The sequence below is a fragment of the Vicugna pacos genome, chromosome 8 (assembly GCF_048564905.1).
Source record: "Vicugna pacos chromosome 8, VicPac4, whole genome shotgun sequence".
Lineage (NCBI taxonomy): Eukaryota > Metazoa > Chordata > Mammalia > Artiodactyla > Camelidae > Vicugna > Vicugna pacos.
In genome coordinates, this window is record NC_132994.1 from 54,555,648 (window position 1) to 54,578,565 (window position 22,918).

General features: G+C 37.7%; 1 protein-coding gene across 2 annotated transcripts in view; it reads right to left on the reverse strand.

Moving 5' to 3' along the window:
* The window catches only part of MAP7 (microtubule associated protein 7), a 156,361-nt gene that overhangs the window by 27,710 nt on the left and 105,733 nt on the right, over nt 1-22,918 (reverse strand). For both annotated transcript variants that reach the window (XM_072965909.1, XM_072965910.1), the window contains exons 4-7: nt 12,740-12,903; nt 11,793-11,910; nt 7,516-7,626; nt 1,877-1,990 (exon numbers count right to left, since the gene is read on the reverse strand). In XM_072965909.1, coding sequence (XP_072822010.1) covers nt 1,877-1,990; nt 7,516-7,626; nt 11,793-11,910; nt 12,740-12,903 — 507 coding nt within the window. The remainder of the gene's footprint in view (nt 1-1,876; nt 1,991-7,515; nt 7,627-11,792; nt 11,911-12,739; nt 12,904-22,918) is intronic.

Sequence of the window (22,918 nt, forward strand, 5' to 3'; positions counted from 1 at the left end):
AAAAATAAAAGTCATGGGAAAAGTGTTTTTGACAAGATAAATGTAAGAGACGTTTCCATAAAAGTTTTCAAATGGAAATTAAAAAACAGTTGGTTCATTAAACATAAGCTGTATCGCTGTATCAATGCAATTAATGATCTAAAGAATGTATTAACAGAAAGGCAACTCAAGTAAAAGCTATGTATTACTTCACACTAAAATCAATTACAAAAATGTATTGATCTGTGAAAAGGAAGATGGAGGAGTTGCAAAGTAAAGAAGAGCCGGTTAGCAGATTAAAAAGCACCTTGATTGAGAATAACAATGAAGAAGGAAGGCGGGAAGATGGGCAAGTAGAATGCATGGAAAATGAGGAAATGGTGTTGAAAGAGACTAGAGGAAGAGTGAAAGAATTGACAAAAATTAGTGATGACAGAAAGAGCAAAGAAAGACAATTTTTTTTAGCTGTGAGGCAGTCCTTTAGTATGAAACCACACACAATGTGGAGGTTCGGAAGTATGAGAGCCATAAACAATTTCGATCCTATGAAATAGGACTGAAAAGCAGTTTCTTCAATTAGCTGGACATAAAGAAAAGCTTTCATGACTTACATAAAAAAGGATGACATTCATGGGCATAAAAATAAACCATCTTGAAATAAACTATAATTTTTCCTCCAGAAAAATCTCAGATGCAATGTGACAGCTGACAGGAGACTGACTTTACAGAAAATACAGATCACTATGGTCCAGCTAGTTGAATGCACAATTGTAGACAGAGCATCACTGAGGGTGCTGAGGATGGAGGGGTAAGCATGTTTAAGATCTAGTCCATCAATTTTCCAAGTGTCAATGTGCTTGGTTTCCATAGGCAGGTGGTGGGAATGCCTGCACTTGCTTTCTTGACTGCTTCCCAGGGGTATTGTGAGAACTCACGTTGAAACTAGCTCATTGGGCACCATAGATGAAAGACATTATAAAACCACCAAGAATTATTATTTATAAAGAGGGCTAGTGAACATGAAGAGGCTTGCAGAGGCGAAGCTGTTTGAAAGGGAGCTTTATGAAGAGGCTATGCAATTTCCTATGTGTCAAAGATGAGGGCTGGTTACGTAGATACACCAACTATGCCCAAAGATATTTGGGAAAATCTAAATCAGCTCACCATGAGAGAGATGCTGCCAAAAGCCCAATATTTATCTTTCTGCCCAGCTACAGACTCTATACTAACTTCTCATTAAACTAGTTGGTTCATTCAGGCACGTTTTACATTTCGAAAAAGTAGTGGAGTTACAACTAACTGTAATAACCAGTACTTGGAACATTTTATATATTTTCAAAGTGTGCAACAAATAAGAACACTGTAATTAGCCTTCTCCAACATTTAGTTTTGAAATGGTACTCAATTACGTATAGAAGACTAGCCCAGGGAGGATGAGCGGCTAGACCACAGCCATACTATGAAACGCTATGCTTAAATTGGTCTGTGCTTTGACTTTATTCCCAAGTCTACAAATTAGAATTAAATATTAAATTATTTCTACCCTTGGTCATCTGCTCAGATGCAGGGACAGGAGGAAAGGTGGGTAAGGGACAGGATTTTCTGGTAACATTATGAACAGACAGAAGTCTCTGAAGCCATCTGATTACAGGGAGGGGCATCCTTTGTCTGCCTGGCGTCTGGTGTCCAAATAAGACTCTAAGATGGATGCTAAGAGGAAACAATACCGGGGCCATGAAACCAACACCAACAGACACAATTCCAAAGCCATTCCACCAGGAGGAGGAGAAGCACACAATGGGAAAAATCAGATGTGATTAGATGAGTACAGGTGGCTCAGAGATGCTGTTAGAGGAGGACTTTACCTCAGCAGAAAGTTGCACCTTGACCGTTTTACCTGTATCTCCAGACAAGGCAGCTGTGCTTTTACTTCTGGCCAGGAACGAATGTGTGGGCGTCAGCAATCTGTTAACGACGCTGCTCTCCCATGGGCTGAGCTGCAGGCGGCGAGCTAAACGTCACCACATAAGCGAGATGTTAGAAACATTCTTTCCAGGGGCAAGGGGGTGGAAGGCATCACTCCTATTGCTTCCACACGCCAGGCCTTCGAGAGAGACCTCGAGAGAGACCAGGTTGTCTGGGGAGGAAGCTTGTGGAGAGTCAGGGCAGGAGGGACTCTATTCAAAGGAGCCAGTATTCTGTAAGGTTGCCTTTCTTCAAGATGTTAAGTTTGTGGCTCTATACTAGTTTTTCGGACACATATTTTGCTAACCATCCTCCTTTGGAGTCAACAGGTAACAAAACAGAAAAAACATTTTAACTACAGGTCTGGCATGTTTCTCTGAGTCCAGTGGTACCCATCTGCCCTCACCAGGATAGGCGGTGTACTGATGGCACACACCTCAGCCAAAGGGCGTCCTAAGTACCCTGAATGTCAACTCCAACAGAGCTTTGGCAGCTTAATGCAAGACTGGAAACATGTAAATAAAGGTAGAAAGGGTTGCCATTAAATTTTGCTATATCTCCATGAATTGCTACTTCGACAATTGGGAGAAATTAAATATAATAAAAAGAAAGAGGACTCATGCAAAGTTCTGTATAGGTTTTCCTTTTGACTTTCCCAGTCAGCAAGCAGGTTCTTTGAGGTCCTTGGTTTGGCAACAACATAAAAGTTTTGATGGAGGATAAGGGTAAAACTGAAGGAAGATAAAATTAAGACAGAAAAGCCAAAATCCAATATAACCATAATGCTGAAAATTACTAGTGGGTGTGTGAAGAATCCAGAAAATAAATTTAAAATGGTGCAGTGAAGTAGAGTCCCAAGTTGTACTGGGGCTTGGCAAGACCATTCTTAGGAAATGCATTCTAATTATAAATTGATGACTTTGCTTATACTGTTAGCCTCCAGTGATGGTCCATGAAAATACAGATGTTACTTTCCAAACATATCAGGAGAGAACCTTGCAAAATCTTACAGAAATCACTAACGTGATCATATACAGTTGACCCTTGAACAACACAGGTTTGAACTGTGTGGGTCCACTTATATGTGGATATTTCCCAATAAATATATAGTCGGCCTTCGGTATCCATGGATGCGGAATCCACAGATGCGGAGGGCCCGCTACGGGACTTGAGCATCTGAGAATTTTGATATCTGTGGCGGCTCCTGGAACCAACCCTCCATGAACACTGAGGGAGAACTGTATCTCTATTTTAGAACACACTGCCAACTCACTTAGACGAGCCTTTAAAACTGTCTAAACCTGACAGGGCCACTTCTGTTCTGTACCAAAAGCAGCAGGTGCAAGTCCTCTGGCCTCTGGAATAACTGTTCTTATAATAATTTTTATATGTTATGTGCTATATTTTAAAGAAATGACATTTAAATTCTAGAAAATAAGTTTTAGTTAATGGAAGCCATCTGATGTTAGAGGTTGTTACAGAAAATATCTGCTCCTATTTGAAAGGAAGTACCAACCTCCAACGAGTACTTTAAATATGTGACTTTATTTTAAAAGAGTAGCTATTTCAATCAAGGCTCTGGTAAATTTAAGAATCAGTGAATTGTTTACTAGATTTTCTGTTTATTGGGAGAGTCTTCAATGATCCAACTAAATCTTAGCTGCTGATATTAAGACATAAATAAAAATATCTATTATAAAAACTATTGTAATAGTTACACAGTAGCACGCACAATAGGATAGGTGCTATTACAAACTGTGGTATGGCCATGTGTGTGTGTGTATGTGTACCAACAACAGAAAGTAATCTAAAATTAGAATACATTCAGAGAAATTAGTGGGGAAAGGTGATTAGGATTAAGTTAAAATCTTCAACAGAACTGTATTTTCAGTAGATGATCAAGGGGAGAAGAGGTAAATACTTCCTTTTCTTCAACTCTGTAGGATGACTGGCTTAGAACTGCAGAGACGGTTTATCATTGATATGACATGTCTTTTTTCCCCCTTCATTAAGAAGTGCAATTACTTTATTTCTGTTGGTCTTTAAGGCATCAACCAAAGAATGTGCCTCAAATAAAGAAAATTAAAACCCTCTTTGACTTGGGTTTAAAGCAAATCTGAAGAGATTTGTTTTGTAATTCTGAAACTGTGAGTGAAACGTTTTACCAGGAGAAACGTGTTTCCACTTCTACCACATTCAGAACTATGCCCCGAGGAAGAGAGAAATAGACCTCTCCCATAAGATAACTTTTTAGTAAAGGTTAATACAGGAGAGTTAGTTAGTTAGCTGTTTTGTTTTTTGTTTTTTCACCTAAAAGGGCCTGATCTTAAGATGATGAGCTCATGAAGGAAGACATATTAATTCTCATGAAACTAACCTATAGTGCTGATCCTATTGAAGCACTGAAATGAGATATTGATAATTCCCATAATAGATCATCCAGCCCAGGGAGGCAACCAAACAGCATACATATTTGCACCACCCTGTTCCTCCATAAACAGGATCACTATTCAGTTCTGGATGATGGGGGCCACACAGAAATCAGGCAAGAGTTGCCAGATCCTGACTGTTCATTAAAAGTTGGAAACCTTAATGTTACATGAAATCTTCCATTTTTTTCATATGATGGCAATTAATTCAAATTAAAATAGGAAACAAAATGACAAAACAACAAAACAAAAAACCCTGCTCAGGTCAAACAGAACATGTGGGAAAAATTGAGCTTTAGGTCCACCACCCTGTCCTCTAATCTAGATTCTGGGAAAAAAATGTGTGGACTAATTTTCCTAGCAAAGAATAGCTAACGTCTTACTTTTTTTCAAATTCTCTATTCTTATTCCTTGAGAAAAAAAGCTGGTTAAGCAGGTAGTGTAACATAATAAAAAATACACATTTTATTGTAAAAATTTCCAGTGGCAATATTCTGTCTGTTGCAGCAATGATAGAAATCTTTGGTAATCAGGTTTCCTATAACTTCGGTCATTTTATCAGTCTATGCGACACTGTATTCAAGTGTGATAATCAAAATATGTAAATGCTGGTGGGGTAAGGCACAGAGCTAGCAGATACCAGTCACTAGCTCTGCAGTGCCTGGGGAAGCTCAGCTCGGTGAAGTGGGTATTTACCAGCTGGTATGGAAATAGTTCAGATTTTTAATAACTAGTAGAGCATTCCAGCTGAATGTCAACTTTGATAGTATCTGAGTTTCAATTTAATATCAGCTTTATTAAATTTATTTCTCAGCCCTGCCTGTGCTGTAGGGCTGAGAAAGCTCAGTCTAGTAATGGTGTATACTCTCTAAATATCTGTCTGTAAAGCCTCTAATAATTTGATAAGAATGCTTTCTACTTTGATAATAAAGCATAATCAAATTTAAAAATAGGTAGCAGAAAAGAAATTATACTAACTAAATCACTTAAATCTCTATATTAAGAAGTCCAAATTCAGAAGATTTCTATTCTCATTGAAAGACAGAGCCCTCTTGCTGTGCTGAGGGCTTTGCCTAACTTAAAAAAATTGCTTCCTGGACCATGTAGGAGCCCCTGGATGAAGCCGATCTTCCTTCCAAGCTAACCTCACCAGTCAAACCCAGAACTGGTTCCCAGTTCTTTTGATAAGGGGGTGGAGAAGTGGAACCCCAGATTTAGTGCTGTCCCCATTATCCTATTAGTGTAGCTGAGTATTTGTCCCCATTATCCTGTTAGTCCAGCTGAGTATTTTATAGGTCTGTGCCATGATTCAAGGGGCAATTTCCTGGCCCCAGCTATGAACTGCTTATTGAGCTGCCCCTGACCCCTAACCTCACCAAAGGAAGAAGGCAGGGAATTAGGACTGAGCTAAGGAAGGGCATCCATGAAGGAAAGAACAGAAGATGCAGCTTGGCAACAATATGGGTTAGGAGCTGGAGATCTCTGTCCTGGTCCCTGCTGTCCAGCAATTAACCTGGCGGATAAGTCAGGCCCTTCGCCTCTTAGAGACTCTATTACCCCAAATGGGTAATAGAGCCAACAAATTTTTCCCAGTTTTAAGATCCAATTACTTAAGGATATCCAGTCAGATAGTATCATGAAGAATCTACATAACATCTTATTTCTAGGTGACACAGCACTGTCATTCCACAGAAGTGTCAATAGGACACTGTTTGGTTTATTGCCCATTTCGTCACTCCATCCTTGCCCCAGTTTCAGCTATGGGACTGCAGGAGGCAATAAGCAAGGTTTAAGTGAAAATTACTGAAGTCCCAATTATAGTTTGCCTGAGATCCAGGTTCACAAAAATATAAAATTCAAGTGCTGAGTAAGTGACCGATTCCAAAGAAACTTGAATAGGCAACTGTAAGAACAGCAATCACATGCTATATTTTACATTATATTAAGGGAATGAGTTTGAAAATAAATGCTACTTAGGAAAGGAACTCTAACTCATAAAACTTTTTTCTAATATATAAAAGGCCCCTAGTTTGACTACACGTCTCATATTGATGATTCATGCAAATTAGGTTAAAAAAGATTAGGTTAAAAGACAAGAATAGGAAGTTGTTCAAACATTTACTGCTTTAAGAGATTAGTTATAACATGAACACATTATATTGTACATTACAATGACACCATAACTTTTATACAATACAAAATATACAAATACACATACACACATATAGAACATGCACACTTTACATTCTTTTTAAAGACTATAAACACTTCAAAACTAATCAGTTTCTTAATAAAGCACTTAAAGTAACCATAATTTGTTACTTTTGAAGAGTATATGTTTTTATATTGCATAATAATTCTTTGGTTTTTTAAATTTAAAATCATTTTAGTTATGTAAAACAAGTAACATCTTAAATGCTTGATTTTTCATTCTATGATATATAAATATATAAAATAAAACTTTCATTTTATAAATAACTCAACATTCATGTACTGTAAATCCATGGGATGAATAAAACTCAAAAGTCAAATAAAATGTTAATTGGAGGACTATGAATATTAAAATACTCAGGAGGCTTAAATGATGATATTCTTGAAGTTAGGCCAAATCCTTTTAAATGAATGGACACCAAAAAAACCAATCACTCACGCACACAAGAAATGCAGTAAGAAAGGTTTGGTTAAAGGGGAAATAAATTAGTAAAATGAAATCTACCAACATGAATCATTTAAAAAGGTTTTTTAGAAAGTTAAAGCCTGGAATTCCCAAAGTACAGGTGGAAAGTCAAAGACAATCTGATTGAAGTAAAATAAATGTTCATAACAAAGATTATTTGCATGTTGGTGGATAAGTGGGTGATTTCTGGAGCTGTAAACTCATGTACTAAAAACTTGAGAGAAGCACCGCTTCCATCACTGCTAAATGCAACCATTCAGCCAAGTTCTAAAATGAGAAATGTTCTTGTCGCAAGGAAAATGCTGCTCAGACGTTTATTGCTTTTTTACTCTGAAGTTTTTTTCTTCCTATTTAAGAAACGTAGGGAAAGCAACTTCAGATGCTTATTTTTATCTGTAAACATCCAGAAAAAAAAAGCATTAAGTAAATAACAGAACACTTTTTTTGTTTTCCTTTTGACTGTACCTCTATCTGGAGAATTTAGTAAAGTTGCAGATGAAGAGGAGAGCCGCTTGCTAATGACCGGATCAACATGTTTCGAAAGATTCATGGTGGAAACTGACCGCCTGTCTGGATCTAAAACAAATGGAGATAATGCTAATTGACAGCCAGCATGCAGGATTGCAAATTTCCTAGTTCACTGATGGAAGGAAAAACTAGGATTGGATGCTTTCAGCTCTATTACTAGATCTTTACTACAGCACAGTTTTCTAAGTGGACATTTTAAAGGTAACTTAAAGGCAAGAAATAATATTCATTTTCCTCATAGGATAAAGTAGCTACTCAGCTCATCAGTTTGTCACCCAGGGAAATCCAAGCATACTGTTATAATACGACAAATGGAGGAAGATCAAAGGAAAGCCAGCAGATGCTTATTTTTATCTGTAAACATCCAGAAAAAAAAAGCATTAAGTAAATAACAGAACACGTTTTTTTGTTTTCCTTTTGACTGCACCTCTATCTGGAGAATTTAGTAAAGTTGCAGATGAGGGCAACGAAAATAATGGAGGCAGACTGTGAAGCAAAACAACGACAACAAAACAGCCCATAAAAGCGAATGCCTGCATCATTTCCCAAAGTGGGAAGAATGGGGTAGTAACAGTGCTGGTAAGATAGGACGCAAACACTAGAATGAAAAGAACACTAGGTTGTGTGCATTTGCTGGTATCTTTGCATGTAGAGTCATTTTACCCAGGTCATTAGAGTTCTTCATAGAAATACAGATTAAGAAGAAAGTAAAAGAAATACTTGAGGTGTGGAAAGGATGGCTCCTATAGCGTTTCTTTTTCCTTTTTTTATTAAAATTTTTTTTCCTTTGGGAAATTAAGCAATTAAATATTAGGGAACGAAACACTAGTATGATAAATATTTGTGGGTTTTAATTGAAGTATGTCAGTTTACAATGTTGTGTCAATTTCTGGTGTACAGCATAATGTTTCAGTCATACATATACATACATATATTCATTTTCATATTCTTTTTCATTATAGGTTACAAGATATTCAATATAGTTTCCTATGTTATATAGTAGAAATTTGTTATTTATCTATTTTATATATAGTAGTTAGTTCTACAAATCAAACTCCTATTTTATCCCTTCCCACCCCTTTTTCCCCCTGTTAACCAACAGTTTGTTTTCTATGTCTGTGACTCTGTTACTCATTTCTTTTTAAAAGTCGACTAATAACCACACCTCTGTGCCTATAACACAAAGTTTAGTGTAGTTTAAAGATGTTGAATTAGCCTATAAACTTGCCTACCAAAACTGGTGGCAATAAAAAGAAAATCAGAATTCCTTCTCTTTAAGTTTATTAATAGTATTCTTACTGCTGTTGGATAATTTTTGAGTAGTTCTTAAAGTTCAAGTCAGAAGAGAAATAATAGCTGTGTAAAGATAAAACTCAGCTCTGATAGTTTCTCTGTGCAGTGGAGCCAAGCTGTAACTGTAACCAAGCTCACTAGCATGCATCATGTTCCCTGAATAAAACTGCATATAATAAAAGTCTAAACATTTCATCCTTACATTTACCTAGGAGGCAGGGAGATGTTCTGTCCTTCAAGAGTCAAAGTTACAGGGATTTTGCCATATCTTGTTTTATTTTCTATTGTTAACTTCCTCTAAAACTGAAAACAAACCAAAATATTCCTTGTGGAAGAGGCCTTCGAACCTAGTTCCCATTGGTCTAACCCTGGTAGTAAAAGGTTTAAACTTTCCCCCACAGAATAACCATTTTTGGTCATTATTACAGGGGATAAGCAAGCCTTCCACCAAATCAGATATTCCTATCTTCTACAAGGACTCGTTTTCATGATTGAAGCCATTTAATTAAATTTTTAAAAAATTTATTGAAGTACTATTGAATTACACGAAGCACTTTAATTATTAAATGAAAAGTAACCAAACAACGTTTCTGCGACTCAAATTTACACTTAACTGATGGGCTCTTAGGGCAATGCTAACATAAAGAAAAGATTTAAGGTAAAACTGTCAAAAGGAACATCTCAGTGATAAAACGTGAGGTTCAAGGGCACAAGGAACGATAATGAAAGTCATTTCCAGGAGATTTCATAGCAATACATTTTCTGATATTGCTTTGTATGTTAAGATCTGCGGGAAAAATTATGTCTACATGCAGGCCTATATGGAGGTATAGTAAATGTATTTATTTATTATATTACTTAACACATAAGAATGTTTAATCTCTTATTTTCTCTCTGAGTAAAACACAAATACACAAAAGGATTTATGAAGAATCAGTTTAAAAAGTATGAAGTTTTACAAAGCAGCGCTAGTTGATGTGCGGGCAGTCAGACAACACACTGATTTAATCTGGATTAAATTTAATTTTTAGGATCTGTTTGTTGGTAAAAATAAACACTGAGTACCTACCACAAGTTAGGCATTGCTGTGAAGTAAGGGGTACTCAAAATGAGTAAGACCTGGTCACTGCTCTTAGGACCACAGCAGATCATTTTGACCTTTGAGAATTTTGGCAAATTCCCATTATTTTCAAACTTCTCTGTTCTAGTATAGGGGCAATTTCTTCTAGTTCACAGTTCTTATAAAATGGATTTTATCCAACAGCTCACAAATACAACGTTGGTTTCTCTTGCTCTAAGTGGCAACAACAAAGATCATATGTTAAATTCTGAGCATGGAAAACAAGAATTAAAGTTAAGTAACTTCATTTCCCCTCAGAAATGTTTGAAAATCTTTAGCAGATTTACATGTGTAACATACACATGTAAAACATGAAGCTAAGTAAAAGAAAAATATGTAAGTTTACAAAAATATACACCTTGACAGCTTTTTTGCATGAAACACATATGCAAAACCATCCCTAGAATGGAGTGTCGCATATAAGTGGTCCTAGTGATCCCAGATTTGATATGTGCCCCACCTCAAACACCAAGGGGTCATGAAGAGCTAAGGCAGGGGTGCTTTCAAGTATGGTTCACTGCATAGGAAAGAAAGTTGTGGCAATAATACATTTAGATTTTTATTAAATGAAGGGTTACAGAAGATACACTGAACATTAGGAGTGAAAGAGAAGAGCAAACAAACAAAAATCCAGTCTTAGATGAAAACTGGAAGTGTTAATAGCTACACTGACTGCGCGGTGGGGTTGGGTGGATAAAGACAAACCAGATGTACTTTGATCCCAGGTGATTTATCAGCAAAAAACCATTTTTTTTAAGGTTTTATCCAAAATGATCCTTTAAAGAGAAAGTAAACATATCACATGTAATTATTTTATTTCCATACCTTTAAGTCACCTGAGCTACATTCTCAACACTTGAGAAACACTGTGCCGTATCCCAGATCTAGGTCTACGCAGCAGGACAGTAAGCATGCGTTATGACTACGGTGGTGATGGTTCAGCTACTGATGAGCTGGCCCTAGGTCTGAGGAGCTAGCTACAGGTCAGGCAATCGGCAAATCACAAGGATGTCTGTACCAGGTTTTCTAGTACCACCAAAAGTTGTGAAGTGGTGGTCCAGGCCTGCTAAATCGAGAAAGGTGAATGATGATTCAACAAAACCACCTGGGGACAGAATGTAAGACAATGACTATTCAAAGTAAATTAAAAAAAAAAGTTTATTAGACTCACACAAATGAAAAAGAACTGACACACTATATAAAATCCAAGGCATATTGAATTTACAGTACAAAAGTAAAGCCTTTTGCTAAGTCCAAATGTCAGTATGATTTTATGTCCATTTAAGAACAAGGGAATCGCTTTGACATCCACAATTATTTCTAGCTTCAGAAATCTGCACTTCCTCTCACTGAGCCTGAGTGTTGCATACACTGTAGGGTCAGGATACATAAGCTCATGGTATTGGCTCTGATCATCAATATTGCTATGACTCCTCCAGAGACAGAGACAAAACGGGTTAACCTATTCCATCGTCCTGAAACCCCTATACAAATCAATTACTTATAATAACATAGAGTTGAAACTAGCTATTTATTTAGAAACACTGCAGAGATTTCTATTTCTTTAAAGAATTTTGTAACAAATGAGAAAAGCAGCCCATGTGGAGGGAGGGGACCTTATCTTCTTACCTCCATCACCCCCTTATCCTCAAACAGTAGAAGCAACATTTAATTGTAGTTTAATTATTTCTGCAGGATTTTTGTTTTGCAAATATAGACTTAGAATAAAGAAGCAAGTGAGACTTTCACTGTGCAGGAAAAAAAAAATAGTAGTTTATGAAAGCAGTTGCTGTCTACTTACCTGCACTGTGGATGCTGGGGCTCCCATGGAGAGCACCTCCCCAGGACCACCGGTTATGCTTCTGTTTTGGCTTCTGGCTCCTTTCCATTGTACGTCGTACAACAGCTTCATGGCGTTCCTTAAATGGAACAGAGGGGCTGACGATTAGTCAACCTTGCTGGTTGAGGATTCTTCAACTCAAGACAGAGTGGAGTGAGAGGTGCTGCTTAGATTTCAACCTTAGTACTCCTGATCTATCTCCTACGTCCGACACCTTAATGTGAGAGTAATATTAACCTGGGGAGGGGAGGTTATTGACATTATTAAGTTCCAGTCGATAAAGCCCTTGGCAGACAGCAGGTACTTCAATAAATGACCGTTATTATTACTACTGGGAGTATGATGGTTTCATCAACTCACATGAGTCTGGTGGTGCAGGTCTTAGCTCAGACAGATGTTTGACACATGCGGTACTGTATCTTAAAAACAACATTTAGGAATCTGAGGATGTGGGTAATCCTGACCCCACAACTTAATGAATTGTATGACTTCGTGTAACTTACTGATTCCGAGTCTACACTTCTACTTTCACAAAAACTGGTAACACTTACTTGAGGGCTGAGTAAGAGTTAAATGAGATAATGTATGCGAAAATGTAAAAGGTAAAGCCCTCCAGAAATCCAGTTCCTGGGAGCAGTCTTACCACTTCAGTATAGATGAAGTAAACAAAAGTAAGTTACAGACCTAGGCCAGAGAAATGGGCTTTTAAAGTTTCTGTGGCGACAACAACCATACGATTCTCAATCGGATTTCCATGCCACAACCTCCCCTAGAAACTGACTATCCGTAAAGCTGCTGCCTCTGAAGCCTTCCTGCCGCGCATCCCAGCACCTGAATGGAGAGCTTCATGGTAAATGTGCTGCGTTTCTGGAACAGACGAGCCCGCGGCCCTTTTCCGAGCATCTCACCTTGTCCTCCTCGAGCCTCTGCCTCCGCTTCTCCTCCACAGCAGCCCTCCTCCGTTCTTCCTTCAGCCTCTGCTCCTCTAACTTCTTCCTCCGCTCCTCCAGGTGCTTTTCGTAGTGCTGCCTGGCTCGCTCTTCTCTCTCCAACCAGATGACTTCTCTCGCAGCTTCAGCAAGAGAAAGGAGGGAAACCAAACACAGGCAGGTTGAAAACTTGAACAGTCAGGGCTGTGTAAGTGGCCTGCATCTAACACACATGGAGGGATTCCCTGGTTTCTATGAAGCAACCATGGCCTTTGCTTTCCTTATATTTTCAGGGAAAAAGTACTACTGTTAATTTTTAGTATAATTTAATATGCAAACAATGAGGCCGAAAAAGATGCACTGAATTCGACTCGTTGGGAACTGGAAAAACCCTCTAGTCTGGTTCATTATTACTGGAGAAGAAAGCCTACATCACACGCTCTGGTCTCAGTGCTAATACGGAAATGATGCCCTCAAGCCCAACAGTAGCACCATCTGTCTCTCTCATTAAAGAATGTGACAAACTCCACAGCGAAAGTCAGTGCCTTCACTTGTTCCATCGTAGCGTTGGTTCGGTAAGTATTAGAAGGATTTGGGTGAGAATCTGAAACACTGATAGTTGATGAAAGATATGCCTCACGGGTATGTCACACTGAGTCAGCAGAAGGATGTGAGGGACCAAATAAGCAACTGACCTTGCGTCGGACACGCTCATAACCTAGTTATGGGCGACTTAATATTGAGAGCTGAGTAAAAACATACAATTCAAAAAATGCTGTTCAGTGATGGAATGCTTCCTTCCTTTCTTCTTTACATATGCATGCTCCTTGCTCACTTTAGGGAAAAGTATACGCCACAAAACTATTTTTTTAATATGATGCTTCTTCAGCCATGACAACCAAACACGTTTTTAATATGAGTGATTAACATTATAGGCAAAAGTATCCAAACAAAACATATAGCATAAACTTTGAAGACAGTACATAGTATATAAATTAAAATGCTACTTTTTAAGAGAAAAAAATAAAATTCAGAACATTTGGTTTCCTCTAAATATTTAATATTAGAGATTCTATATCTTTGCTACCAATTAAGTCTTTCCGGAAATACTCATTTGAGGAGCCAAATCCACTGAAAGGGATCTGAACTGACTTTACTATCATGGAAAGAAAAGGCTGAGGAAAACCCAAGGTGAGTTGGTCCTCTGACAGCGCTGAGGGTGGTGCACACAGAGAACTGGGGATGGGCACGTAGGAGGTCTGGGTTCTCCCAGCAGCTCTGCTGCTAACACATGGTGAGACCCGGACAAGTTTATTTGGATTTCGGGTTTCTTTTGCCTAAAACAGGAAGAAATTGATCTTCAAGGTTCCTTCTTTCTAATTTTAAAAGCCCATAGTTTTAAAGAAATTCTCAGGCCCAAGTAAAAGTTTACTTTAAGTAAAAGCACATAGTATGTGCACAATAAATATTTACTGAATGACTGAATGAAATGATTGATGTCTCTGAGAACACATATTAAAAGTAACAGATGGACAGCATTATTCACAACAGCCAAGATAGGGAAGCAACCTAAATGTCCATCAACAGATGAAAGGATAAAGAAGATGGGCATACACAGACAATGGAATATTATTCAGTCATAGAAAAGAATGAAATCTTGCCATTTGTGACAACATGGATGGACCTAGAGAGTATTATGAAAAGTGAAATAAGTTAGACAGAGAAAAGGCAAGTACTGTATGAGTTCACTTATATGTTGAATCTAAAAAAACCAATGAACAAACAGAACCAAACAGAAACAGTCATGGATACAAAAAAAAAAAAACAGGTGGCTGCCAGAGGGACGTGGGGTGGGGGGAGGAGAAAAATAAGTGAGGAAGATTAAGAGGTACAAACTTTCAGCTGCAAAATAAATGAGTCATGGGTATGAAATATACAGAGTGGAGAATATAGTCAGTAACTATGTAGTATCTTTGTATGGTGAGACAGTAACCAGACTTATCGTGGTGATCATTTTGAAATGCACAGAAATACCTAATCACTATATTGTGCAACAGGGACTAACTGGTGTTATAGGTCATTTATACTTCAAAATCAAACAAAAAAACATACAAACTCATTGAAAAAGATCAGATTTGTGGTTACCAGAGGCAGAAGGTGGTGGGAGGGGGAACTGGATGAAGGCAGTCAAAAGGCACACACTTCCAGTTATAAGTACTAGGGATGTAATATACAACATGATAAATATAATTAACAATGCTGTATATTATATATAAAAGTTGTTAAGAGAATAAATCCTAAGAGCTCTCATCACAAGGAAAAAATACTTTTCCTATTCCTTTAATTTTGTGTCTATATGAGATGATGATGTTCACTAAACTTACTGTGGTAACCATTTCATCACGTGTGTAAGTCAAATCATTATACTGCAAACCTTAAACATATAGTGCTCTATATTGATTATATCTCAATAAAACTGGAGGAAAGAAGTAACAGACATAGAACACAATTCTAACACTGTCTTAAGATGCATTTACTTTGATCACACACACTCATGCACATGACACTTCCTGAATTTTCTATGTGAGAATATCTTACTGGCAGGCTTTTAATGATAATGTACATTTTGATTCACTTTAAAAGGCAGATTTACAGTAATGGACTTTGTCAAAGCTTAAATGGTACAAAATATTAAAAGATGGGAGGGAGGTTTTCCTCTAACCTTAGACCCTCTTATATTCCACCTCCATCTCTATAAATAAATAACACACATACTGTAGCACAACACACCTCCTGCTCTGCATCTTGCTGTTTTCATTGAAAATATATCCTAGATATCTTTCTATACCAACATGAAACTAACAATCTTTTTAGTGACTATATAATATTTCATTGCCTATTTTATACAACCAGATATTTATTGACTATCTAAGCTGCTTTCAGTATTTGATCAATCCAGACCTTGAACATCACTGTACTGTTATAAATCTCTGCATAGAGGTGTCAGTGTATCTATATAGAAGCAGAATTGCTCAATTTTAAAATTTGATAGATAGCGCCCTACTGTCTCCTGTGGAGGCCATAGCAACTTATGCTTGTACCAACAAAACAGGAGGGTCAGAGGCAGAAAAAAGAAACAGATCTGAACCATGAAACCTAGAGATATGCAGGATGACACGGCTGTCTTCACTCTTAGCTCTCACACTACATAGTCTTTGACTTTGACACCCCATTTTGAGGATAACTTCAGAGGTCTTTGAAGACATTTATGAATGTAACATATTCCTTTCCTACAAGAGATCCAGAAGCCAAAAAGACAAAATAAGAAATAAATATTTTTAGGAAATACTCAGAAATGTTAAAAAAAAAAAACTGGTAAGGTAAAATTTGTAAAATAAGAGTTTACTCATTCACAGATTTTCCTTAATGCATTTGATTGCCCACTGTGGATTGGATGCCCCTGAGGAAACACAACTGTCACCCAGATTTGGGTGACATTGCCATCAACGTGTTATATGACATTTTTCATCAGGCTACATTCTTGTTCATGAATATCTGTGATTATTTCCACATGAAATTGAAACTCCCTGATTTCTCAAGTCCTACCTCAACCTGGCCTTAATACCTTTATTCGGTCTTATTCTGCATTGCTCTTCAAAACAGCCTCTTCCTTCTCCCCACAGATCTTCCTCCTTCCTACACTTCCCAAACAAACCATGCTTCTCCACCTCTCTGCCCCTGTTGTTGCCTTGCTGGGAAAGCTGCCATCCTTTTTCATCCAAACAGATCTATCTTTTAAGGCAGCAGCCTCATAAAAACACAGAGCTGGGCTCTAACCCTCATTCATGCTTACTACTTCTAGGGTGGGCCCAGAAATCTGCATTTTAAACAAACCTCCCAAGTGATCCTGGTCCCAAGTGATCTACTGATGGCTTCTGGAGGAACAGTGCCTGTGAGGTCTTCTCCAGGAGCTTCGTCCCTGCCAGGGCTCACTGTTGCTCTTATGACACCCACCACAAATTTAGCATTTTTTATATTCTGATTTCCATGTAGCAAAGGTCCTTTTTTTCCTTTTTTGCACCCATCATCCTGTTTTTCACAACTTGTATGTAACCAAGGGTAGTAACAATTACTTCCTGATTCACTGAGAGCTACTTCTTGATTCATTCACCCATGACTGTGTGGTCTAAGGCAAATGACTTAACCTTCTTATCCCTCACTTCTGTCGGGGTGAATTGTGGCTAAATATAGGAACTTCTCACAGATTTACTGTGAGGCTTAGAAGAATAATTACACCTAACATTGTTAGAATAGTTCTTTGCACTTCAATATGAACTACTATTGCTAAATTTATCATCATATTACATAATTCCAGTTCAGAAAATTAAGGGTACTTCTTAAGGTTGTGGTATAAATCACTACAGGGCTAGACACTATTAAAACAATACTTAGTTTTACCTCAAATAACCTTTTAAAGGAAGAATATTTATCAAACTCTTGAGTTCCACTTCTATTTTCTACCAGGAAGTGGAGATCCTATTACAGTGCCTTCTTAAACAACTGTCGTCTTTAAATAGTCATATGGAGAGTAGGCAAACAATGGTGAAACAGCAAGCAATACTCTCATATTATTGCAGAGTGTGCTAGTGAGTGCCAGGATCACTACCTAGTACAGACCACGTGACCTTCTAAACTGAAGGATGACACATAAAACATCTCAATATTTTAATAATAATTGAAAGTTAATTTATCCTGAGAGGTTTAGTTATTTAAAATATTCCCTGTGGTTGATAGATAATATCAAAGTTTTGTATTTTCTCATTAAAAATGAGGCTTTTGAACACAAGGGAAAAAAAATCAACAATTGTGGTGGACTGAACTGCATCCCCTGCACCTCCCCCCCATTCATATGCTGAAGCCCTAATGCCCAAGGGGACTGTATTTGGAGATACAGCCTTCAGGAAGTAATCATGGTTAAATGAGGTCATAAGGGTAGGGGCCTAATCCTATAAAATTACTATCCTTCTAAAAAGAGACACCAGAGAGTTCACTCTTCCTCTCTTCATGCTCAGAGGAGAGAGCACGTGAGAAGAAAGGGGCCATCTGCAAGCCAGGAACAGTGCTCTCATCAGAAACTGAACCTTACCAGAGCCCAGCTTGGTCCTTCTGAATAGGGTTACATCAGTGTGGGGGAGAGTACGTGTTTTACTGTATGAGGGAAAGAAAGACATGACACTCAGAGAATAGAGCAATGTTAACTCTTAACCTCTGAAATATACACAGCTGTTGTCTTAGTTTCTTACTAAGATACGGAAGGATATGAATAAGTTACTGGTAACACTGGCTACCAGTATAGCTGATAACATCATGACCAGTCAGTCAGTAAATGACAAGTGATAATCTCTGAGAGTTTGGGTCTTGATTCTGCCCCTAATTCTGTGTGACCTTGGAAAAATAAGCTAATCTCTCTGACTTTCAGTTTAGAGAATGTGTACGAAATGTTTGCCAAGATATTTTTCAGTTAATTTTCATGACTAAATTGTTTTTACCTTTCAGGACATTTATGGGATTACAATTAGATTTCCTTTTGTTTTGATTTTAAGTGCTAAAATTTTAATCTTTGTCCTTTATCTTAACAATTATTGTGATTACTTACACTTAAATAAATTTCATCTCCATGTCATTAATTTTTTTGTATGCTAAATATTAATTAAAGAAAAAGGAATCTAATGGCTTAAGCTGGTTCACCAACCATTGGAAGGGGGCTGTGGAATGAAAAATAAGAGCATCTCTGTTGGAAATACTAATTAAATTTTATTTAATAATCAAGAAATGGGAATGAAAATGTAACCACTAACAGTATGAAAAATTATAGCACAACTTCCAAATTATTACAGGGAAACACAATACTTGCATCAAACCAACCCTTACAGGAATTTGACACAACACTGTAAAATGATTATGAATCAATAAAAAATGTAAAAAAAAAAAACAAAACCAAAAAAACCCCAAAAAAACCAACCCTTACAACTTCCACACCATCAACCTACCCCTACCATAAAAAAGGAAAAAAAACAAAGTTTAAAAAGTAAGCTAAAGGGAATAAAACTAAGCCTGTTTGTTAAGATTGGAACTTTCACACCAGGCCAAAACCCAAAACATTCAGGTTGTTTAAGAGAAACAAACCTTTAAAAAAGTGTCAACAACAACAACAAAAAACAAACCCAAACAAATAGACATCAGGCAATCGAAAACAAAATTGTAATAAATGTGGGAATATTAATTTCATTTTGTCTGGTAGTAAAGATCAAATGAAGAAAAAACCCAAGGAGATAAACAGCTCTCCCAGGATCACGTGGTCTAAAAGAGGTAGAGCTGAAATTTTAATTCAGGCTCTGATTCCAAGCCTGTACTTTCAGTTACTACCTAGTATTTCTCCACATTCACAACTGCTTGCCTAAATTTCCACAAGAATTTCCCGCTCAGATCTGTAACATAACCTTACTCGTATCTGCGCAGTCATCCCCACCTCAAACCAGAACCTGCCCTGCCTCCTTTGTTCTGATACCAGATACATGACCTTCTATTGTTTACAAAGTTAGACCCCTCAGGGTCATCCTCAGTTTCTCCCTCACGATGCTCCAACCTCACTCAACACTGCCAAACAACTGACCCTATCATTTTACAACAGAACTCTCATGCAGTGTCTTCTCTCCAATCCTTTTGAAGCTACTGTATTTAAGCCCTCAAACCTTTCTTCCTTCTAGTGTTTAGTCTCCTCTCCAGATCCATCCTGAATACTGTTCTCAGAGACATCTCCCCACTAAAGCACATCAGATGTCACAGTCCTGCTTGAAAAGCTGTTTGTTCCCTGTGGTCCCTTGTTCAACTCCTGAGACTGGCCGTATGATCACGTACGTTTTCACATGCTCAAGATACCTCTTCCCATCTGGCAAACTTCAATGATCTTTCAAGTCCTAAGTCAAATGCCCCTTCCACCGAGGAGACTTCCCTGGCAGCAAAGGTACTTCCATGGCTCCTTCAGACTTCCCTTATAGTTTGTGTACTCCAGATCGTAACTACTCTGTTCTTCCATGTTTCTGAGTTCTTTCCATAAAAAACAGTGTCTAGTCTAGCAGATGGTTAAAGTAAGCTTGATGAATAAATGAGCTAAAGAGTTAAAGGATTATATGACTTCCAAGCAAGGTGACTACACCAAGACTCAGTGTTAATTCAAAGCCTTCTTAACTAGTCAATTTAAACTATTTTCCACTCTCTTATCATTTGAATATTACATTGGAGAACTGCCTGGTAATAAGAGTGACCTTGCAGGATACCCACAACACTGTGTTTCCTGCACAAAGGCACTTCCTACTCTACCTTGTTCCCTGGACACAGTGGTAGGCTAATGAGATGGAGGTGCTGCGACAGCGGCTTACACCTGTGAAAGTCCTAGGCCCTTTCTTTTGAGATAGGAAAGCAATACTGTGCCAGGACTTCTTATCATCAGAGCTAGGCTTAAACTCTTCAGAGTTTAGCCTCAGCTAAAATAAATGGAGTTTTGCTAAAGCACACAAAGCAATGGTTGTCCTTGGAATCTTTTTGTTCTGCCTTGACCCTAATCCACTTTCACTCCTCATAGAATGTTGCCATCCTCTTTCCCTGGCTGTCTTACTGAGCCCCACCCTGCTAGACCAGAAGCACAAACACTCCTCTATCCCTGTCTCCTCGTAGCTCAGACACATTAGGTTTCTCTAATCCCAGGCATCTAAGTCAGCCCCTGGAGTCATATGACCCACCATCATCATAATGAGAAGTCTTCAGCTCTTTGTGCTGACACCAACTGATTTACAGGCATTACCTATGAGGTAGATACTGCTATTAAACTTATTTGATTAAACTTATTCACATAGAAGTAAAGTAACCTGCCTGATGTCTCACAATAAGTCAGTGGTGGAACTGGAATCCAAACTTTGGATTGTCTGACTCTAGAAGAAAACAATGAGCCTTTATTCTGAAAGACACGATTTGGACCACCTCCCTATGACTAAATTTCCTCCTCTAGACTGGGACAAGGTGGTCATCCAATGTGAAGATCCTGATCTTCTGTCATTCCTAGCCTTTATCGTCATTTATTTACAAGACCTTTTACTTCTCAGGCTTTAAGATCTTTTAATCGCTAGCCTTAAAGGCAAAGTAAACTTGGGAGAAATAAATAATAGCTTAGTCACAATGACTCACCTTATATTAAAGCTTCAGCCTTGAGTTACCTAATCCATCCCGTGACGAGCATCTATCCTTTCCACTTTCAAGCCTGACTCATGATATAGTTGCTCTGGTATGTGCTGATGTCCGTACGCCTCCCACTCACAGGTACTCAGATCCCTTAACTGTTCATAACCTGACAGTCTTGGGAGCTTTTGTACACTACATTCACTAAGTGACAATTTTAGGAGATCAGATGCCATGGTTGACCACATGGTTGTCAAAACTTTATTCAGTAGAAATTTGGATTTAAAAAAAGTCAGTTTTTTTTTCTTTTTTTTTTTGTGGATAGTCTTGCCAAAACCAGTGACTGTTCTATATAAGTCTGTCAATAACAATGTGAAGTGTGAAACCAAGGACAGTTTCACATACGATTCTAATCAGGGGTACAGCATCATTCGTCATTTACTAATTAATTCTAACTTCCATATCAACATTTCTGAGGTGAACATTTTAAGTCAGATTGAAATGATCATTTATCTCTGGACAATCCTCATTAGTACTGCTATCCTTGAGTTGACAACACACTGCAATTGGAGGGACAGAAGGGAAGCAAAGCAGAAAAGCTATAACTGGAAGGGCAAGGAAGTCTGGTAAAATTATCTGAGAAGCAATGCAAATACAATTTAACTGAAGGTCAAAATCCTTTTTATGTTATCTTATTGTTGTTTCTGATATACTACACTATAATAGATCTCCTGTAGAGCTTTGAACTTAGCTACAAAATCCAATATGGCGGGGGGTGGTATAGCTCAGTGGTAGAGCACATGTTTAGCATGTATGAGGTCCTAGGTTCAATCCCCAGGATCTCCATTAAAAAAACCTAATATGAATGAATTGAATGAGAAATTTGATAAGCTTAATTTTTATATGAGTCAATCACACAAATCTTTGATAACCTTTCATGATTTTATCGACTCTCAGGAAAGCCCCCATCTGGGAATGTGACTCCGTTCCCATCAATACTTCACACTTAATCTATATCACCTTCCAAAAGAGAAACCTTGTGTCTTCCTAAACACAGAAGACTATCTGTCTGCTAAATATTCCTTAGATATTTTCTTGAATTTGTCAACATATTATAGGACTATGAGTTTCATAACATAAGTGAAGAACAAGCAGTTTTAAGGCACAATTATTTTATAAAGTATCTTTGTACTCTTGTTCATCTAACTAAGAAAACAATAGAATTTAAGACTTGTTTGACCAGACTATCCTAAGTGTGGTTATCATGGATAATTTGGTAATGTGTAACTAACTTGCAGTGTATCTGCTGCATTCATCTCTACTTACGCTGAAATGTATAGACTTACTACTTACTCATTTACCATTCAACCAGCAATTGTTAGACATTGACTATGTGCCAGGAACTGTTCTAGGTACTAGGCTACAGAAATTAAAAGATGACACAAGTCCTTTCTTTTACAAAGCTCATCCCATTGACTGGGACACAGAAATTAGGGGACTGTTTTAGAGAGAAAGTTGATGGACAATGTTGAGTTCCAGATAATAGGAAAACATTTACTACCTTCTGAGGAAGTTGGAAATGTGAAACCCATATTAGCAAAAAAGGAGAACTGAAACATAAGAATAAATATGATTCTCCCCACCCACACCAGAGAAAAAACAAACTTAAAGCTCAGAAGAGAGATGGTAAAAAAGATGCAGAAGTCAAAAGAGAGAAGTTTGAAGGAATGACCTGAATAAAATCAGATGAACTAGAGTGGCTAAGGAGATTTCTTCATGTAAAAAGCTTTTAAGGCAGAAAGATAAAGCTTTCAGAGTACACATGCTCAGCCAAATGAACAGAACTGTCCCCTACTTGAAGAATTAGGCCTGATTTTATGTGATAGATTGAAGGATTAATGTAGAAAGAGTGGGCCACATGACATA